General features: G+C 48.3%; 1 protein-coding gene across 1 annotated transcript in view; it reads left to right on the forward strand.

Annotated features, from left to right (window-relative positions):
* ATR (ATR checkpoint kinase) overlaps nt 1-20,892 on the forward strand; it is a 345,838-nt gene that overhangs the window by 248,665 nt on the left and 76,281 nt on the right. Inside the window, exon 37 of the mRNA XM_082249535.1 lies at nt 10,490-10,587. Coding sequence (XP_082105661.1) covers nt 10,490-10,587 — 98 coding nt within the window. The remainder of the gene's footprint in view (nt 1-10,489; nt 10,588-20,892) is intronic.

The raw sequence follows: 20,892 nt of genomic DNA on the forward strand, positions 1-20,892 counted from the left end.
TGGAACTTAAGTCAGAAAATTTAATCCTGCTAGATCACTTCTGGCTGGTCCCTTTTGCAAAAACTATGTAAAACATAACTACCTATATTGTTTAAAATCCAGTAATACACTGTTTCACCCTGCTCTGCACATGCTCAGTTTCTCTCTATTTTTAGGCACTCCAGAATTTGTAGAGGCCAATCTTGTGACAGCCTTAAAATGGAATTAAACCCTCCTATGCTTTATAGCCAAAGAAGCTGCTTTTGTTTGATATGCAACTGCATGGTGCTGCAAATGTGATCAGTTATGACACCAAGCATTTGATAGTTTGAGGACACAGTCAAATGTGACAGTTAACGTTCCAGAAATGTAACTGTTTTTTGAAACTCTTAAATCGATGGGTTTAGTACCGCTTTGATTTACTGCTGTTCAGGGGCTAGAGGCAATTTACAGCACACACTTATTTTGATAGTATGATTTTTATTGCAATGTATGTTTCTTGCAAAAGAACATTATATTTATATCCTCTGTAGCCAGGAACTGTATCCCATAGTGTAAGTCCTCTTGTAGCCAGGACATATACCTCATGGAGCCATTTTTTTTTTGGCTTGGGTATATACTCCAATGTTTCATGCCTCTTGTAGGCATGGCTTATACCCCATAGTGCCATATCTTTTATAGCCAGGGCAAATTGAATAAAAGCAAAGGGAGATTGGGACTTTAAATGAAACTGTGGGTGCAATCCAAGAGAATTAGATAAGTTAATAAACCCATATAAATGATTAATATATGTACATGTGAGATCATAACACAATAAAAATATATAGCATCACATTTAATTCATCAATATACACGCAACATCATAATATAGTAGTAACAGTATTACAAATAATTGCTGGTCGATAACATATAATTAATACTTAAATGTCCACATATTGTTTCAAAACATACTAATATCAACCCCCCCCTTTTCTCCAGTTTTATAGCCAGGGCATATACCCCATAGTGCCATTACTTTTGTAGCTGGAGAAACTACCCCATAATGCTATTCTTCCTGTAACCAGGGCATATACCCCATAGTACATGCCATACCCCAAATCTACAATGCCATACCTCTCCTAGCAAGGGGATATACTGCAATGTGCATTTTTGCTTGAAACAAGAGCATATACATCAAAGTGTCATTCCTCTTGAAGCCTGGTTATATACCCCCAGTGCTATACCTCTACTACAACATGTGGGTAGTGCCGCAACCAAGGGTTTGCATTTTAATGCAATGCAATGTCCAGCATGCAGTCCTTGGAGCTGCTAGCTCTATCCATGGGGTGAATGATGCACAGTCAAAAAGCTTAGGGCAAACCTGGAGGGGAGTAGAAGCAATCTACAAACATGCAGAAAAATAAGAAAGAAAGGAGCCTCTGAGTGTAGACTGTAGTATTTTCAATGAAAAGCGGAATAAAACTCACATGTTAAACATGGGTACATGCACATAGGGAAACTCTGGTGGTCAGAGTCTGCATGAGTCCGCCTTTATAGGTCGTATACCACCGCTCGTGACACTGTCCTGGCTGGCAGGATGTGCAAGTGATGGTGGAATGCGGGCTGGACCGCAGTGTGTTCCGTGAAGGTGTCACCGGCGTGCTTCTACATCCTGCCGGCAAGGACAGTATTACGAGCAGCAGTATACGATCTACAAGGCGGACTCATGCAGACTCTGACCACCAGAATTTCCCTATGTGCTTGTACCCATGTTTAACATTTGAGTTTTATTCCTCTTATTAAAAATACTACAGTTTACACTCGGAGGCACCTGTCTTTTTCTTGTTTTCCTTATAGCTCTACTAGCATTGTGTGATTTCCCTTGTAGCAAGGGGATACACCGAATTTTGACATTCCTCTTGTAGCCAGGGTATATACCCCCTAGTGTAATTTCTTTGATAGCCAGGGTATATGCCCGAAAGTGCCATTCGTCTTGTAGCGAGGGAATGTACCCTATAGTGCCATTCCTCATATACCCAGGGATATAGGCTATAGTAACATTCTTTTTGTAGCCAGGGTATACACCCCATAGTGTCATTCCAGTAATAGGGTATATACAGTGCCTTGAAAAAGTTTTATTACCCCTTGAAATTTTCCACATTGTCATGTTACAACCAAAAATATAAATGTATGTTATTGAGATTTTATGTGATACACAAACACAAAGTAGCACATGATTGTGAAGTGAAAGGAAAATGATACATTTTTTTTACAAATATCTGAAAAGTGTTACATGCATTTGTATTCAGCCCCCTTTACTCTGATTCCCCTAACTAAGATCTGGTGAAACCAGTTGCCTTCAGAAGTCGCCTAATTAGTAAATAGATTTCTCCTGTGTTTAATTTAATCTCCGTACAAATACAGCTGTTCTGTGAAACCCTCAGCAGTTTGTTAGAGAGCCATAGTGAACAAGCAGCATCATGAAGGACAAGGAATACACCAGACAGGTCAGGGATAAAGTTGTGGAGAAGTTTCAAACAGGGTTAGGTTATAAAAAATTACCCCAAGCTGGGAACATCTCACAGAGCACTGTTTAATCCATCATCTGAAAATGGAAAGAGTATGGGACAGCTGCAAACCTACCAAGACATGGCCATCAATCAAAGCTGACAGACCGGGCAAGGAGAGCATTAATCGAAGAAGCAGCCAAGAGGCCCATGGTAACTCTGGATGAACTGCAGAGATTTACAGCTCATGTGGGATAACCTGTCCACAGAACAACTATTAGTGGTGCACTCCACAAATCTGGTCGTTATGGAAGTGTGGCAAGAAGAAAGCCATAAAAAGTCCCGTTTGCAGTTTGCGAGAAGCCATGCAGGGGACACGGCAAACGTAGAAGAAGGTGTTCTGGTCAGATAAGACCAAAATTTAACTTTCTCTATCGTTCATCGACAGACGCAGCTCTGCTTAATCATAGACTTTAGGGTTATGCTCCTCCCGCTAGGGATAGGCACTAGGCGGAAAAAACTTGTCCACGCCTTTATGGGCTGCCCCAGCAGGCATAACCCCTCAGGCTCTGCTATACAAACAGTTTGTTCTGCCTAGTGACAGGGATTGGACCCAGTTCCCTGCTGGGTTTCGGTCTTAGCTGTAACAGGGAAAGTTTTTTTTTTTTTTTTTTTTTTAATATTTTATAGTTACTTCCTGAGGACCAAGATCCAGAGTAACTACAAGCAACAGCCGGCTGTGGTTTTCGCACTGGATAATCTAGATCCTTAAGGTCTCCCAGGCTGGCCTACTAGCGTGAGCAGGTTATATTTCAGAACTAGGCCTCACCACGACAGTGCCCCGATGGATGGGGACGAGCCTGCTAGTGGATCATCTCACTGGGACGCAGATGACTTGGAACGCCCTGAGTCGCAGCTTCCCCATGGCCAACAGCACCCCCATCCCGGGTGAGAGGTGATCTGTTTCGGAGTGGCGCCCACCTTGTACCTGGCCACCATTTGCCATGGTTCATGACCTCTGTATTTCCATTAGTTTGTATGGGCAGCCATTTTCTAGGAATCCCTATAGCAGCCATTTTCCTGTGGTCTGGGGGCGGGAATGGCATGCAGCACGCTTTTTTTTCTATGCTTGAGGCAGAGTTGCTTCCTCTTCCTGCTCTTCTGTGTTGCTTTCGTTTTGACACTGACCAGGACTGCATGTTTTATCTGGGCTCTGGTAAAGTTTCATGGGTTCCCCTGTAGGCTTTTCCTCCCCTGCTCTGCTATATTTATACATTGCTGAGGTTTTGGGGATCCACAGTAATAACGGGGAGACCGCGTTTTTCGCGGTCTTAAAGGGACATTGCATCAAATCTTTTTTTATTTGCAAATGGAATCCCAGGATACAATATCACCTGCAGGCCCCCTGGAATTGACTGCAGGACCCTCCGCCTCGCAGTTGCAGCCAGAGATTGCAGTTTTTCTGCAAAGCCTGATGTCAAAAGTGCAGTCAGTTTGTTCTGGGGCTCCTAGCCGCAAATGTCCCCCATCTGCAGGATTTTCTGATTCTGACACAGATATGGTTGACGCAGACCACCCTGAGGGGTCGGTGTCTTCACATTCTGACAATAAAAAGCACCTGTCATCCTCCACTGTCGCGCCAGAACGTGCCTTGTTGTAAAATGTGAAATTCTTAGAATGGCTGATGAACCCACAGCGTCAAGTACACAGGTGTCTTTTGGCTCCCGAAAATATCGCAAATCGGGTAAAGTATTCCCTTGTCCTGACTTGTTTCACTCTATTGTGGATGAACAATGGCGACACATTAAGCACATGCTGGTGGTGCCTAAGCGTTTTGCACGCCATTATCCCTTTGCGGAGGCGGTGGATACCGGGTGGGCTGTACCACCGAAAGTGGATTCCCCTGTGGCCAAGTTGAATAAAGCAGTGGAAGAGTCTCCAACGTTTCCGGATCCCATGTAACGGCTCACATGTTAAAAGCTAACTTTGTGAACATTCTCGTAGCACAGACTGCTACTGAATGGGTGAAGTTGCTGAAGAGCAACTTGGAAACGACACAGTTCCCCCTTGCGGTTCTGGAACTGTTAGACCAGTTGGTCCAAGCCCTGGTGTTCATGTGTGATACGTCCCTGGACTTGGCCTTATTGGTGGCCAGGACGTCGAACAGTGGGGGTTGCTATTAGACGGCTAATATGGCTGAAATGCTGGTCGGCTGACCAGGCTTCTGAATCTGTTGTTGATCTCCCTTTTACAGGGGAGAAGCTATTTTGAGCCTCTCTGGATAAGTTAATCAAAGGTATCACGGGGGTAAGAGCACTCTAAAGGCAAGACGCCGCGCCCTAGGCGAGGGCCTTCCTTTACTGCTCATAAAGGTTTTTTCCATGTCTCCGGGTCACAGGCAAAAGGTAAACCGTTTAGATCTTCGGGAGGGTCCAAGAAGCCGTGGTCTGGTAAATCCAGACCCGCAGAAAAGCCCTCGTCTGCATTAAGGGGCGCCCTCACCCGAGTCTGGGGTGGGGGGACGTCTTTGATTCTTCGGGGAACCCTGGGCTTCCTTGATTCAGGACAAATGGTTTCACGAATTGATCCGTTTCGGATACAAAATCGAATTCCGGTCTCGTCGACAAGATAGGTTCTTCCTGTCAAATCTTCTGTTGTCCCCAGCCAGGTTAAGGGACTTGAGAGGGGCGGTAGACGACTTGCTGTCGCAAGGGGTGATTGTGCCGGTTCCAGCTCGGGGACGCTTTCAAGGTGCGCCCCATCCTAGATCTCAATGCGCTTAACCGCTGTGTGTGGGCACAGAAGTTTTGGATGGAGTCCACAAGGTCCAATCTTCTATCCTGCTTTACAGTCCCTGGCTTTAACGGCATGGCCTTTGAAAGTCAGGTGTTGAGAGATAGGGGTCTCTCTGAGTCTGGCATTCCCACTCTCTTGAAGGCTAGGAAGTCGACTTCTCGAAAAAATCTAAAATCGTACATTTCATGATGCGAATCGCTGAAAGTGCACCCTTGCTTGTTTTCTATCGCCAGGGTTTTGGCTTTTCTGCAGAAAGGGGTTGAACAGCGGTTGGCCTTGGGTACTATCAAAGGCCAAGTTTCGGCTTTGTCGATCTATTTTCAAAGCCCATTAGCCATGCATGCCCTTATTCGGACGTTTATTCATTGGCCATTTGGCGCCTCCGCAGCGATCCCCGTTACTGCCATGGGATCTCAATCTGGTGCGATCTGTTCTTCAAATTCCGCCTTTTGAGAAAATTCAGGAGATTTAGTTGCTTGCTTTGTCTCAGAAGGTTGCCTCCTTGGCGACGATCACTTCTATCCGAAGAGTATCTGAATTGGCGGCGTTGTCTGCTGCTCACCTTATCTGGTGGTTCACAGAGATAAGGTGGTACTTCAACCTAATCAGTCGTTCCCTCCTAAGGTGGTTTCTGATTTTAATTTAAATGAAGACATAGTACTGCCTGCCCTTTGTCCTAAACCTCAGCATCCTAAAGAGTATGCCTTACATTCTTTGGATGTAGCCTGGGCTATCAGGGTTCACTTGGAGGCCACTGCGTCCTTCGGAAAATTGGACGCTCTTTTTTGTTCTTACGGATGGACCTCGTAAGGGACTGGCTGCGTCTGCTGCAACCTTTTCACCATCAGGTGTCGGTGCTACAAGTTTGCAAAGCGGCAACTTGGTCGTCTGTGCTTACGTTCACTAAATTCTACAAGGTAGATGTGTTGGCATCAGCTGATGCTTTCGTTGGTATCTTTGAGGGTACGTTGTTTTTCGGGGACCTCCAGTTGTTTCTGGTTGAGCTCTGTTTTACCTGGTTTACTACGTTTGGCCATTGGGGCATTCAGGTTTTTAGTTCCTGTCTTGTTCCCACCCCTCATGTTTTTACTGCTTTGGGACATTCCTATAGTATATATAATCAAATGTTTGTTGTATAATTGTAGTATGGTACCAACATCCCTGGTAATAATGCAAAAAAACAAGGAGTTAAGTGAAAACCCTGGTGTGAGGGTCTAACACAAACACCGTGTTTAAAGTGGAAGGGAAGAAAAGGAGGAAGTGAAAGGGAAAAGAGGTATGAGAAGGAAGGGGAGAGGAAAAGGGGAGGGGAGGGGGGGAGGGGAGGGGGGGGGGAAGGGGGGGGGAAGAGGGAAAAGAAAAGAAAAGGAAAAGTTGGATTGAGAAAAGAGATAAGAGAGAAAAATGGTTGAGGGCTAATGGGATTTTAACGGTACTTAGATCAACGATGGAAAAACCACCATGTATAAAAATATATAAATTTTATTGTTACATTAAAAATTACATACAGAATAAAGAAAAGAAATTATAAAATAAAGGATTGTACAGAACAGATTACCATCATAGTCATATCAATTACATACAGTTCTGAACATTGCAGGCAGTATAGATGTTATGCAAGCTCCGGTGACCCCAAACTAGGGTACCGGGCATTAACCCAACATGTTTCGCGGGTTTCAACACTCCGCTTCTTCAGGGGTGTAAGATTATACAATATATTGGTTGCCTTAGAGTTCCTGTGTAATAGAAATATATTATGAGAACATTGTAATCAACAGTTTTATACAGAGGAGTTATTTGCATGCACAAACACATACTGGTCCGGGGCTCCCACCACCAAAACACATGCAAGGGTAGCCACCCAGTGAACGCCTCACCCACGGATGTGGAGGGGGTCATTAAGGTAGCGTGATTTTGATAATGAAGGTTATATGTGACATTGTCACAATACCTGTATATGATAGTATCGGTATCTGGTAGGTCATAGAATGCCCATGGGGTTGTTTGGCCAGATAAAGTGGCACTTCTTTCTGTAGAGCATAAGAATATTTATGTAATACCGTAGCTAAAAGGGCTCTAGGTTTGCAAGGATTCATAGCTCTATTAGGATTGGAGCTTACCAAACTTTAGTTAGGAGTATACAAGTGTATCTATAGTTACATCTGGATATCCCTAGTAGTTCTTTTTTGGCTCCAAGTATGCATGTAAGCAATTATGGAGGGATATATAGGTTTTCCGGATGGAGGCTCCCTTTGAGGAGGTGAGAGGCACTTGGATATCTGTATGATGAAAGGCAAGTTATGTATGGATTAGAAGAGCATAAGTCTAGGTATATGCCGATCTATCATATTCAGAGAATTGCTCCCCAGCGCTTACCTCGTGTCTGGTCTGCTTGTGTGCACCCCGGCATCTGCAGGGGAATTGTTCGCCCGCCACCTTATGAGCGTCCCCTCAACCCGGCGTGTGTGCGCACTTCCGGGCGGAAGTGACGACACCACGTCGGGTCAGGTCTCTAACGGCGCTCGCCTGCGCACTGGCGAGCGCCGTTAGAGACCTGACCCGACGTGGTGTCGTCACTTCCGCCCGGAAGTGCACACACACGCCGGGTTGAGGGGACGCTCATAAGGTGGCGGGCGAACAATTCCCCTGCAGATGCCGGGGTGCACACAAGCAGACCAGACACGAGGTAAGCGCTGGGGAGCAATTCTCTGAATATGATAGATCGGCATATACCTAGACTTATGCTCTTCTAATCCATACATAACTTGCCTTTCATCATACAGATATCCAAGTGCCTCTCACCTCCTCAAAGGGAGCCTCCATCCGGAAAACCTATATATCCCTCCATAATTGCTTACATGCATACTTGGAGCCAAAAAAGAACTACTAGGGATATCCAGATGTAACTATAGATACACTTGTATACTCCTAACTAAAGTTTGGTAAGCTCCAATCCTAATAGAGCTATGAATCCTTGCAAACCTAGAGCCCTTTTAGCTACGGTATTACATAAATATTCTTATGCTCTACAGAAAGAAGTGCCACTTTATCTGGCCAAACAACCCCATGGGCATTCTATGACCTACCAGATACCGATACTATCATATACAGGTATTGTGACAATGTCACATATAACCTTCATTATCAAAATCACGCTACCTTAATGACCCCCTCCACATCCGTGGGTGAGGCGTTCACTGGGTGGCTACCCCTGCATGTGTTTTGGTGGTGGGAGCCCCGGACCAGTATGTGTTTGTGCATGCAAATAACTCCTCTGTATAAAACTGTTGATTACAATGTTCTCATAATATATTTCTATTACACAGGAACTCTAAGGCAACCAATATATTGTATAATCTTACACCCCTGAAGAAGCGGAGTGTTGAAACCCGCGAAACATGTTGGGTTAATGCCCGGTACCCTAGTTTGGGGTCACCGGAGCTTGCATAACATCTATACTGCCTGCAATGTTCAGAACTGTATGTAATTGATATGACTATGATGGTAATCTGTTCTGTACAATCCTTTATTTTATAATTTCTTTTCTTTATTCTGTATGTAATTTTTAATGGAACAATAAAATTTATATATTTTTATACATGGTGGTTTTTCCATCGTTGATCTAAGTACCGTTAAAATCCCATTAGCCCTCAACCATTTTTCTCTCTTATCTCTTCTTTTCTCAATCCAACTTTTCCTTTTCTTTTCTTTTCCCTCTTTCCCCCCCCCCCCTTCCCCCCCCCCCTCCCCTTTTCCTCTCCCCTTCCTTCTCATACCTCTTTTCACTTCCTCCTTTTCTTCCCTTCCACTTTAAACACGGTGTTTGTGTTAGACCCTCACACCAGGGTTTTCACTTAACTCCTTGTTTTTTTGCGACATTCCTATAGTCTATGATTAGGCAGAGCTACGTCTGTCGATGTACCATAGAGAAAACTGGATTTTTGTAAGAACTTACCGTAAAATCCTTTTATCTGAAGTTCGACAGACACAGCACCCGCCCCTCCACCTTTGAGTTATGGGGTCTTTTTCTGTCACTGCTTGGAACAACTGTTTGAGTATAGCAGAGCCTGAGGGTTATGCTTGCTGGGACTGCCCCTATAGGCGTTTTTCCAACTAGTGCCTACCCTAGTAGGAGGAGCATAACCCTATAGTCTATGATTAAGCAGAGCTGCATCTGTCGAACTTCAGAGAAAAGGATTTTACGGTACAAAAATCCATTTTTTTGGCCTAAAAGCAAAACACTGTGTGCCAGAAAACTAATACTGCACATCACCCTGAACATACCATCCCCACCATGAAACATGGTGGCAGCATCATGTTGTAGGGATGCTTTTCTTCAGCAAGGACAGGGAAGCTTGTCAGAGTTGATGGGAAGATGGATGGAGCCAAATACAGGGCAATCTTAGAAGAAAAGCTGTAAGTCTGCAAAAGACTTGAGACTGGGGCAGAGGTTCACCTTCCAGCAGGACAACGACCCTATACATACAGCCAGAGCTACAATAGAATGGTTTAGATTAAAGCATATTCATGCATTAGAATGGCCCAATCAAAACCCAGACCTAAATCCAATTGAGAATCTGTGGCAAGACTTGAAAATTGCTGTTCACAGACGCTCCCCATTCAATCTGACAGCTTGAGCTATTTTGCAAAAAAGAATTGGCAAAAATGTCGCTCTTTTGAGCAAAGCTGGTAGAGACATACCCAAAAAGACTTGCATCTGTAATTGCAGTAAAAGGTGGTTCTACAAAGTATTGACTCGGGGGGCTGATAACAAATGCACACCACACTTTTCAGATATTTGTAAAAACTTTGAAAACCATTTATGATTTTTCTTCCACTTCACAATTATATGCCACTTTGTGTTGGTCTATCTATCGCATAAAATCCCTATAAAATTAATTTACGTTTTTGGTTGTAACCTGAAGAAATGCAAAAAATTTACAGAGGTATGAATCCTTTTTAAGGCACTGTACATACCTTAACAAATGACAGCCGGCAATAATATGCAGAGCATGACAACAATTTGCTATAATTTATATACATCATATACCATTCCTCTTGAAGTCAGAATATTTACCCCATAATGCCATTCTTTTGTAGCTAAAACATATAATCCATAGTGTTAGGTGATCCAGGGGGCTCACAATTTTTGAGTTTTTTTTTTAATTGAATTGACAGATTTTGTATTGCTTATTAAAAATCTAAATTTAAAATTCAACTTTTATTAGGTCCCTGCAATATGGAAACCAATTCATTTACCAGTCAATGCCTCGAATGCTATCTCTGTGGCTTGACTTTGGAGCTAAAGCTTATGAATGGGAAAAAGGTAAAATATATTATTTATCTTATGTACTCTTTTTTTTTTTTTTTTTTTTTTAACTGTTTTATACATAGTAAAAAAAGGATGAAAAGAGACTGTGGATCAGGTTTAACATTTTCTAAATCCTGCTTTCTCTTACGTTCTCTGACAGTCGCCGCCTGATGGTATTAGCCTTCACTAATGGGTAATGGCGCACTCTGCAGGAGCAGGCTAGGCAGATAATTGATTATCGGGCTAATACAAAAAAAACTTTTTATACCTCGGCACGCCACTAGGGGGCCATCCCTCAGCCATTATCCTAGACCCAATCTGATATTACCTCAGTTTTATGCTGCCTAGTGTCAGGAGTAGAGCTAGGTCTTCCCTGCTGAGACCTAGTGTTTGGGTTTTTCTTGTTTTTTTTTTTTCTGAATTTGTGTTTTTCTTTACACAATAGATTTTTATTTTCTATCACTAGTTAGTCAGGGATTCCTTTCTTGGAGGACTGCAGAGCTGGGCCTCGGACTGGGTATCTAATGGCGCTTTTCCACTGCATGGAACCGAACGGTTCGGCTCGCTTTTGTGCTTTTCCACTGCTGGTACCGCATGGTATAGTGTAGGAATGGTACGGTACGGCGACGCTTTTCCACTGCATGGAACCGAACGGTACGGCGCTCAAAAACAGTACCCGACTCAATTGTGGTTCCAACAGGTACCATAACCGGTACCATATCCCACAATCCTTTGCATGCAGTCACTACTAGCCACTGATTGGTCAGAGAATCCCACCCACCCCGTTGTTATCCCACCCACTTAGCTTTAGTACTACTTTAGTGGAAAAGCATACCGTACCGAACCGTTCCAACACCGTACCATGCGGTACCAGCAGTGGAAAAGCAAACCGGGCCAAGCAGGGCCGAGTAGAGCCGAGCCGGTACTTGCAGTGGAAAAGTGCCATTAGATCCTTATGGAGTCCCAGCCTGCCAACGAGCGTCGCAGGTTACTGGTACGCCCAGGCCTCGCAACGACAGTGCCCCTCCATATGGGGACGAACCTGCGGAGCTGCGTCTTCGCTGAGGATGTCTTAACCTGGATCGCCCACGTGTTGCCAGCGTTCCTCCATGGCTGACAGCACCCCCACTTAGGTGTGAGGTCTCCCGTATCTGAGCGGTGCCCGCTTCCTGGATGGTGAGTACTGATACCCCCTCGTCCCTCAGTGGATAGCAGGGCTGGTGGTCTCTCTAGGGTCCCCCTTCTGGCCGGGATTGTGGTTTTCTCCCCCCCGCTCCCGCTGGGGGCGCTGTATGGGGCACTGTAGGGGTCTCCCTGGGGTCCCTGCTGTTAGCCAGAATGTGTTTGTACACTTATTTTGCTGCCATGTTTTATGGTGTGCAGAATCTAAGTTCTTTGTGAGGACAGCAGCCATGTTGGGATTCTGCATGGGCTCCCGGTCGGGCGCCATCTTGGATGTGGGCAACATGCCTAGTAAGGGCAAGCAGCTATTTTCCCTGTGACTTTTGTCATTGACTTTCAATAGGCACCTTTTTTTTGGGCTCGAGGGCTGGCCTCTTTTTCTGCTTATTTCTCAGCCATTTTTCGACCAACTCGAACTTTACTTGTGGCTAGTGCGTTTCCTCAAGGGGCTTTTTCAGTTAGTGCGGGGGGGATTTAAAGGGCCAGCGTCCCTTTTTAATTTAAAGGCAAAAATGGACTCCCAGGACAATAAATTCCCCGCAGACCTGGTGGGGGCTTCGGGTACACCTGAATCCTCCTCCATGGCCTCCATATCTGCTGTTCTTTGGCATCCCAGGTGAATCTGCTGATGTCAGAACGCTCCTACAAAAAACGGCCTATGCCCTCCCAGTCCTCTGACTCTGAGCCAGAATTGGTTGCCACAAACGTTAGCCGCCCTGAGAGGTCCCGGTCCCCTGCTTCTGAGCGGGATGAGGAGGAGGAGGAATCTTCGACCTCGGTAGCGCGGGAACGCGCTAAGATGGATTCTGTCATTAGCGCAATTAAAGAAGCTCTCATTCTTGGCGATGAGCCATCTCAGTCAAGTAAGCGGTCTGCCTTCGGGTTCAGCAGACCCCAGAAGTCTGGTCAGGCTTTTACCTGCCCTGAGGAATTTCACGAGATTGTGAATGACCAGTGGCGGCGCATTAAGCACATGTTGGTGGTGCCTAAGCGTTTTTCCGTCCGCTATCCTTTCGCGGAGGCCGTAAAAAAATGTTGGACGGTGTCCCCAAAAGTGGATCACACTGTGTCTAGGCTGAATAAGTCCACCTTGATTCCAGTAGAGGATTCCCCGGTTTTCGGAGATCCGGCGGATAGGCGTGTGGAAGCACTCTCCCGTCACATTTATATGGTGGCAGGTTCCCTGTTGAAACCTGTTTTTGCCTCGGTGATGGCCTATCAGGCACTCACGGTGTGGGGCAAGGGGCTTCGCAGCACCCTGGTGGCGGAGTCGGCCTCTCCGAATGCCATTGACATGGTCGATCAGCTCATCCAAACTGGGATGTATCTGTGCGATGCGGCCTTGCACAAGGCTCCTTTGGTCGCCTGATTGTCGGCGGTGGGGACCTGGTTGAAGAGCTGGTCGGCTGACCACACGTCCAAGAAGATGATATCTGAGATTCCCTATGCGGGAGGTCGTCTTTTTGGGAAAACTCTGGGTGAGTTGATCAAGGGGCTCACAGAAGGTCACTAAGGGTAAACACCCCCCCCCCTCCCGCGCGCGCGCCCGGCGGTGACCCTCCTTTAAGACTCAACGTACTTCCTTTGGGACGCAGGAGAAGGGTAACCCTTCTGACCTCCTGGTGGCCAGAAGAAACCGTGGACGGGTAAGCCAAAAGCCGGCCAGTCAGGCTCGGCGGCCCAGTCCACCTCTTCCTGAAGGGACGCCCTCACCCGTTGTTGGGGTGGGGGGACGTCTGCGTTGCTTTCAGGAACCCTGGTTGTTCGGCATTCAGGACAGGTGGGTTCACAAACTGATTTGTTCAGGGTACAAGATCGAGTTTCGATCTAGCCTCCCAGACAGGTTCTTTCCGTCCAATCTCCAGCTGTCTCCCGATCGTTTCAGAGATCTCATGGGGGCGGTGCATGATCTGCTTGCCCAAGGAGTCATTGTACCCATTCCTTCACGGGAACGGTTTCACGTTTTTTACTCCAACCTGTTCACGGTGCCCAGAAAAGAGGGCAAGGTACGTCCGATTCTGGACTTGAAATTTCTGAACCGCTTTGTGCGGTTGCAGAAGTTCAGGGTGGCATCCATCCGGTCGTTGGTGGCATCGTTGAGACCCGGGGACTTCCTGGCTTCAGTCAACTTGAAGGATGCGTATCTGCACATTTTCAAGGGTCATCAGAGATATCTCTGCTTCGCGGTGGCTGGGGAGCACTATAAGTTTGGCGTTGCCTTTCTGCCTCGCTTCGGCTCCCAGGGTTTTCACCAAGGTGTTGGCTGCGCTTCTAGCTTTACTGCGTTTACGGGCATTGCGGTCCTCGGTTACCTGGTCGAACTCATATGTGACCTTGGCGAGCGATCTGGCCGTGACGGTTCAGACACTTCAGGAATTCGGGTGGACCATCAATTTTCGGAAGTCGGCACTGACTCCCTCAACTTGTCTTCAGTACCTAGGGATGGTTCTGGATTCCGCTCACTCTCGGGTCTTCCTTCCGGAGGACAAACTCGGGACTCTATGGGAAGAAATCAGGGCTCTCAGGCACAACGATCTCTCCACTCTGCTATCTGCATGCGGTTTCTGGGCCTGATGGTCTTGGCCTTCGAAACAGTCCCGTTTGCTCAATTTCACATCAGGACTCTGCAAGTGGAGATCCTGGCCAGATGGGACAGGATGCCCCAGTCCTTGGAAAGGAGAATTTCCTTGAGTTGTCTGGTGAGGTCGGACCTCTTGTGGTGGCTCCAGTCGCCGTCCGTGACGCAGGGCCAGTCCATTTGGATTCTGTTGTGGACGATTCTCACCACAGATGCCAGCCTGTTGGGCTGGGGAGGAGTTCTGGGCACGCTTTGTGCCCAGGGGACGTGGTCAGCGGGGGAGACCTCACTACTGATGTCCTGGAGCTCTGGGCAATAAAGCTTTGTCTTTTTCGGTGGTCATCTCAGCTTCAGGGGTGTTCGGTCCAGGTACAGACGGACAATGCCACGGCTGTGGCATACATAAATCACCAAGGGGGCACAAAGAGTGCCCGGGAGGCCATGGAAGTGGCCGAGATCCTGTCTTGAGCCGAATCGCATGTATCGGCGATCTCAGCTGTTCACATTCCGGGTGTGGACAACTGGCAGGCGGACTATCTGAGTCGCCAGACCTTGGACCAGGGGGAATGGTCCCTGCATCTGGAGGTATTTTGCCTCCTTTGCGCCTGGTGGGGGACCCCGGACGTGGATTTGTTTGCGTCTCGTCTCAACAAAAAGGTGGAAAGGTTTGTGGCCAGAACTCGCGATCCTCTGGCAGACGCCGCGGACGCGTTGGTGGTGCCTTGGCACCGCTATCGGCTGATCTATGCTTTTCCTCTGATTCAGCTGTTGTCCAGGTTCCACTGCAGGTTGGCGTCGGAACTGGCCTCGATGGTCCTGGTACGCGGACATCGTTCAGATGGTCATCGAACCTCCCTGGCGGCCTTCCGCTGCGAGACAATCTTTTGTCTCAAGGACCGATCTTCCATCCTGCTTTACAGTCTCTGGCTTTAACGGCATGGCTATTGAAAGCCAGGTCTTGAGGGATAGAGGTCTTCCACAGGCGGTCATCCCTACCTTGTTAAAGGCTCGTAAAGCCACTTCAAGGAAGATTTATCACCGCACCTGGAAAGTGTATATTGCTTGGTGTGAGGCGAATGGTCGTCTCCCTCGTTCCTTCTCGGTGGCGTTCCTTCTCGGTGGTCTTGGCCTTCCTGCAGAAGGGCGTGGATCAGCGTCTGGCGCGGACTACGGTCAAGGGTCAGTTGTCGGCCTTGGCCATCTTTTTTCAGCGAACGCTGGCGTCGCATTCCTTGGTCCGTACCTTCATTCAGGGGGTGCTGCATTTGGCTCCCCCCAAGGAGAGATCCTTTGCCTCCATGGGATCTAAATTTGGTTTTATCTGTGCTACAACAACCTCCCTTTGAGAACATCAGAGAGATTCCTCTGTCTGTGTTATCCCAGAAAGTTGCCTTTCTGGTGACCATCCCGTCGGCTCACAGTGTCTGAATTGGCGGCTTTGTCCTGCCGTTCTTATTTGGTGCTTCATAGAGATAAGGTGGTTTTGCGACTGAATCAGTCATTTTTTCCCAAGGTGGTTTCTTCGTTCCACCTCAATGAGGATATCTTGTTGCCTTCGTTTTGTGCACGACCTAGGCATCCTAAGGAGTTTGCCTTGCATTCTCTGGATGTGGTCCCAGGAGGTCAAGGTGTATCTGTCCGCCACGGAGTCGATTAGACAGTCTGACTCTTTATTTGTTCTTCCTGAGGGACCTCGGAAGGGATCGGCCGCCTCCGCAGCGACCATTTCTAAGTGGATCAGACAGACCATTATTCAGGCCTATTCCATTAAGGGTCGGATTCCTCTTTTTCCGGTGATGGCCCATTCTACTCGAGCCGTTAGTGCCTCTTGGGCTTTTCGCCATCAGGCTTCTGTGGCTCAGGTGTGCAAGGCGGCGACCTGGTCGTCTGTCCACACTTTCACAAAGTTTTGCAAACTTGACGTTTTGGCACCTTCGGATGCTTCCTTTGGCCGCAAAGGTTTGTTTTAAGCCGCAGTTGTTTAAGGGGACGTTGTTTTACTGTCCCTCCTTTTTGGGGTGTTTTTTTCTGGGTTTGTTCCAGTTTTTTCCTATGGGCTCAGGTTGTTACTGGCCCGGTTATTTGCGTTACCTTCTCAATTGTTTGCGTTGCGTTGCTTTCCCACCCCTGCACTGCTTTGGGACGTCCCATTAGTGAAGGCTAATACCATCGGGCGGCGACTGTCGGATAAGGTAAGAGAAAATAGAATTTTTGTAAGAACTTACTGTAAAATTATTTTCTCTGAGTCCTCTTGACAGTCGCCGCCCCCGCCCCTCTGGTTTTTGGATCTGAGGGTTGTTGCCTTCCAGTACTACAAACTGAGGTATTATCAGATTGGGTTTAGAATAATGGCTGAGAGATGGCCCCCTAGTGGCGTGCCGAGGTATAAAAACTTTTTTTTGTATTAACCTGATCAATTATCTGCCTAGCCTGCTCCTGCAGAGTGCGCCATTACCCATTAGTGAAGGCTAATACCATCGGGCGGCGACTGTCAGAGGACTCAGAGAAAATAATTTTACGGTAAGTTCTTACAAAAATTCTGTTATTTTGCTTCAGAGACAATTGGAGTAAAAGTAGCAGCTGTTGCCAGTTTAATACATAGGCAAACTATACTGCTGCTGTAATTGTGGTACTTGTTTTGTTATTGTTTTCCCTGTTGCATGTTAGTTTTTTCCTGGTTTGCTTGTTTAAAGCAGTATTAAATCCAAATAAAAATGTATTATATTGCAGTTTATCAATTCTAAATTGCTGTGGCTCCATTCATTTTTATAAGGCCTTTTTCTCTTACGTCCTCCGACAGTCGCCGCCTCTTCATATTCGTCACATATGGGTATTAGACTTTGCTCCGAAGGAGTAGCTAGGCAACAGAATATGTTAACAATAAAGCTTTAACATATCCCACCCTCAAGGGGTGGTCCCCTCAGTCAATACCCTCCTACTTCCTGCAACCATATCTCAGTTTTAATGTCTAGCTTGTCAGGAGTGGCTGGCTCTCTCTGTGCTGGGACTTTTTGTCCCAGACTCTTTCTTCTTTTTGATATTTTGTTTGAGTTTTCTCTCTACCTTTACTTAGCTGTTATTTTTGTCAGCATTAGTTGGTTCTTCGGACGAAGAGGATCATGCGGACTGGGTCTCGGGCTGATCCCCCTGGTCGCAGGTCGTGGGTCAGTGGCTTCCCAGTCTGCCATCGAGCGTTCAGCCAGGTAACGCTCCTGGCACGGTGAACGACCCATCCCTGTTCGGTGCAGGGATGATTGGTGAGGTGGCTACCTCACCGGACGCTGTGCGGTTTCTGAACCGCCATTGTGTGCGTCTTGAATTGCGACTCTCCCTGCCTCATGTGCAGCGGCTTGTTCGCCTGTGCGGGTTCCCCACGCCATGTGAGGTAAGTGTATCTATGTGGGGACCTGTCTGTCTGGGGGGGGTCTCAGTCTGGGACTGTGTAACCTGCCTTTAATCACACTGCTTGTCTCCCTATATCTCGGCTGCATGCTGTGGGCTGCAAGGGGGGGGGGAGCTGTATGACACTGAGTATGTCAGGCTGGGCAGTGTGAGGAGCTGTGTGCTGTGGGGCATGTTTTTAATGGCATGTTGGGGCATATACAGCGATCGCTGCGGCGATCTAACATGTATCCATATTATGGGATAATATTGTGTGTGATTTTATGCACTGTGGAGCGGCGATTTCGGCGCCAAACGGCGCCATTTTACCGGCGCCCGCTCCGGCCGCATGGTTTACATGCACGGCGGCCATTTTCTTGTAGCCTCCATAGGCTTACATAGAGCGCCCTGGCAGCATCACTTCCTCTCTCCTGGAAGCACCGATCGAGGCAGCAGCAGCAGCGGAGTCTCCTCAGGTTTTATCCTTCTATTCCTGTATTCCATTGCCTGTATTCAGTCTGTATATTCCCTGTGGGGGTCTCATTGTGCCTGAGTGTGGTGCGGTGGGCTGCGCTTGCCGCGCTTGCTGTAAGGGGGCAGTTAACCCTTGGTTGTCTGGCATACAGGGGCAATGGATTCTCAGGAGGGCAAGTTTCCCACAGTATTGGTGGAAAGCCAGGGGACCGCTGTTTCCCCCCCAGGGGGGGATTTGGCCACTATTGTGGCTGGCCTTGCTGCACAGGTGCAAATGCTGGTGGCTGCTCAATCTACTAAACGGCCCAGAGTTACTCTGTCCTCTGATTCTGAGGGTGAAGGTGATGGGGCTGTTCTGGCGGGGACCCCCCTATCGGGGTCCCGCTCCTCTCTTGATCTAGTGGGGTCTGAGGTAGAGGCTGAAGTTGAGGGGGTTGATAATTCTCCCCCTGGCTCGCCTGAAGAGCTTGCAATCATGGATGAGTTGATTGCTTCCATTAAGCAGACGCTACGTTTGCAGGACGAGGTGTGTCCCCCAGCTGCCTTGGCGGCTTATGGGACGCAGAGAAAACGCAGGACGCCGCAGGTTTTTCCCTGCAATGCTGATTTTCAGCGCGCTGTTAAGGACCAATGGCGCGATTTGCGCAAGCCTTTTGCGGTACCAAGTAAATTTAAGCTGCGTTATCCTTTCTCGCCTGCCACTGATGAACGGTGGTGTGTGCCTCCGCCAGTGGATCATGCTATTGCGGTTTTGAACAAAGCCACTGCGATCCCTGCAGAGGGATCCCCTGTTTTCCGTGATGCCACGGATAGGAGACTGGAGTCTCTTGCCCGTCATACTTATTCTGTTACGGGTTCTATGCTTAAGGCTCTGTTTGCTTCTCTCATGGCGGCCCAGGCGATCGCAAGTTGGACGCAGATGCTTAGGCGCGTCCTAGTGGCCGATTCGGCCTCGGCGGCGACCCTGGATATGGTGGATCAGATCCACCAGGGTGTCATGTATCTGTGTGATGCGGACCTGGACCTGATTCCGTTGGCCGCGCGTGTGCACAGCGTGGCGGTGTTGTCTCGCCGCCTGGTTTGGTTGAAATGTTGGTCGGTGGACCAATCTTCACGTAAAACCTTAGCCAATCTGCCTTATGATGGGTCTCGCCTTTTTGGGGAGTCCCTGGATGTGTTGATTAAGGGGATTACCGGGGGTAAGAGCACTCTCTTGCCCCATTTCCCCAAGGCTAAGGGGGCTTCTGGGAAGAAGCATGCTCATTTTCGGCCCCCTCAGGGGTCCTTTCGTGCCTTTCGGCCGCACTACAAGGGCAAACCGTTCAAGGGCCAGGGCTCTCAGAAGAAACCCTGGTCTGGGAAACAGAAGTCCGGCCAATCCGGACCTGCGGCCCATAACAGTTCGGCCTGAAGGGGCGCCCTCACCCAGTTTTGGGGTGGGGGGACGCTTGCTCGGTTTTCTTCAGCCCTGGTTGGCCCGTGTGCGGGACAGATGGGTTCTGGAAATCGTTCGATCTGGTTACAAGATCGAGTTTCTCTCTCGGCCAGAGAGCAGATTTTTTCCCTCAAATCTACAACTGTCTCCAGAGCGCCTGCGGGATCTGCACCTGGCGGTGCGGGACCTGAGGGCTCAGGGAGTGGTGGTTCCGGTGCCTCATCGGGACAGATTTCGGGGGTTTTATTCCAATCTGTTCACCGTGCCCAGAAAGGAGGGCAAGGTTCGTCCAATTCTGGACTTGAAAGCTCTGAACCGCTCTGTGCGGGTTCGCAAGTTCCGCATGGAATCCCTGCGCTCGGTGGTGGCTGCCCTGGTTCCGGGGGAATTCATGGCCTCCATCGATTTGAAGGATGCGTATCTTCACATCCCCATATTCGAGGGTCATCAGAGATACCTTCGATTTGCCATTACGGAGGATCACTACCAGTTCGTGGCGTTGCCCTTTGGGCTCGCCTCGGCTCCGCGGGTCCTCACCAAAGTGCTTGCACCGGTTCTGGCATTATTGAGAGCCCAGGGCATTTCTGTCCTGGGGTATCTGGACGACATTCTGATTCGGTCTGCGACCAGTCAGGGTCTGGAGAAGGACCTGTCTGTCACGATGCAAACTCTGCAGGAGTTCGGTTGGACGATAAATGTTCCAAAGTCGACACTGAGTCCGTCGGTTCGTCTTCCCTATCTGGGAATGATACTGGACTCGGTGCAGGCGAAGGTCTTCCTGCCGGAAGACAAGCTCAGGACTCTTCAGGAGGACGTCAGGTCCCTCAGGGACGTTCCGAACTCGTCTCTGCGGACGTGTATGAGATGTCTGGGATTGATGGTCTCGGCTTTCGAGGCGATTCCTTTCGCGCAGTTTCACACGCGGGGTCTCCAGGCGGAGATCTTGTCCAAGTGGGACGGGCGACCTCAATCTCTGGATCTTCAGATCTCGTTGAGTCATCGCACCAGGGAAAACCTTCTGTGGTGGCTCCAGTCCCCGTTGGTGTCCGGGGGCAAGTCGTTTCGTCCGATCTCGTGGACGATAATCACCACGGATGCCAGCCTGTCGGGCTGGGGTGGTGTTCTGGGCGTTCTGTCCGCCCAGGGGACCTGGTCGGAGGGGGAGTCTTCCCTCCCGATCAACATTCTGGAATTGCGTGCGATAAGGCTCTGTCTTCATCGCTGGACGGACCGGCTGCAGGGCTGCCCGGTTCGGGTGCAGACGGACAAT

Source organism: Pelophylax lessonae (genome assembly GCF_965119305.1).
Source record: "Pelophylax lessonae genome assembly, chromosome: 3".
NCBI classification, from domain to species: domain Eukaryota; kingdom Metazoa; phylum Chordata; class Amphibia; order Anura; family Ranidae; genus Pelophylax; species Pelophylax lessonae.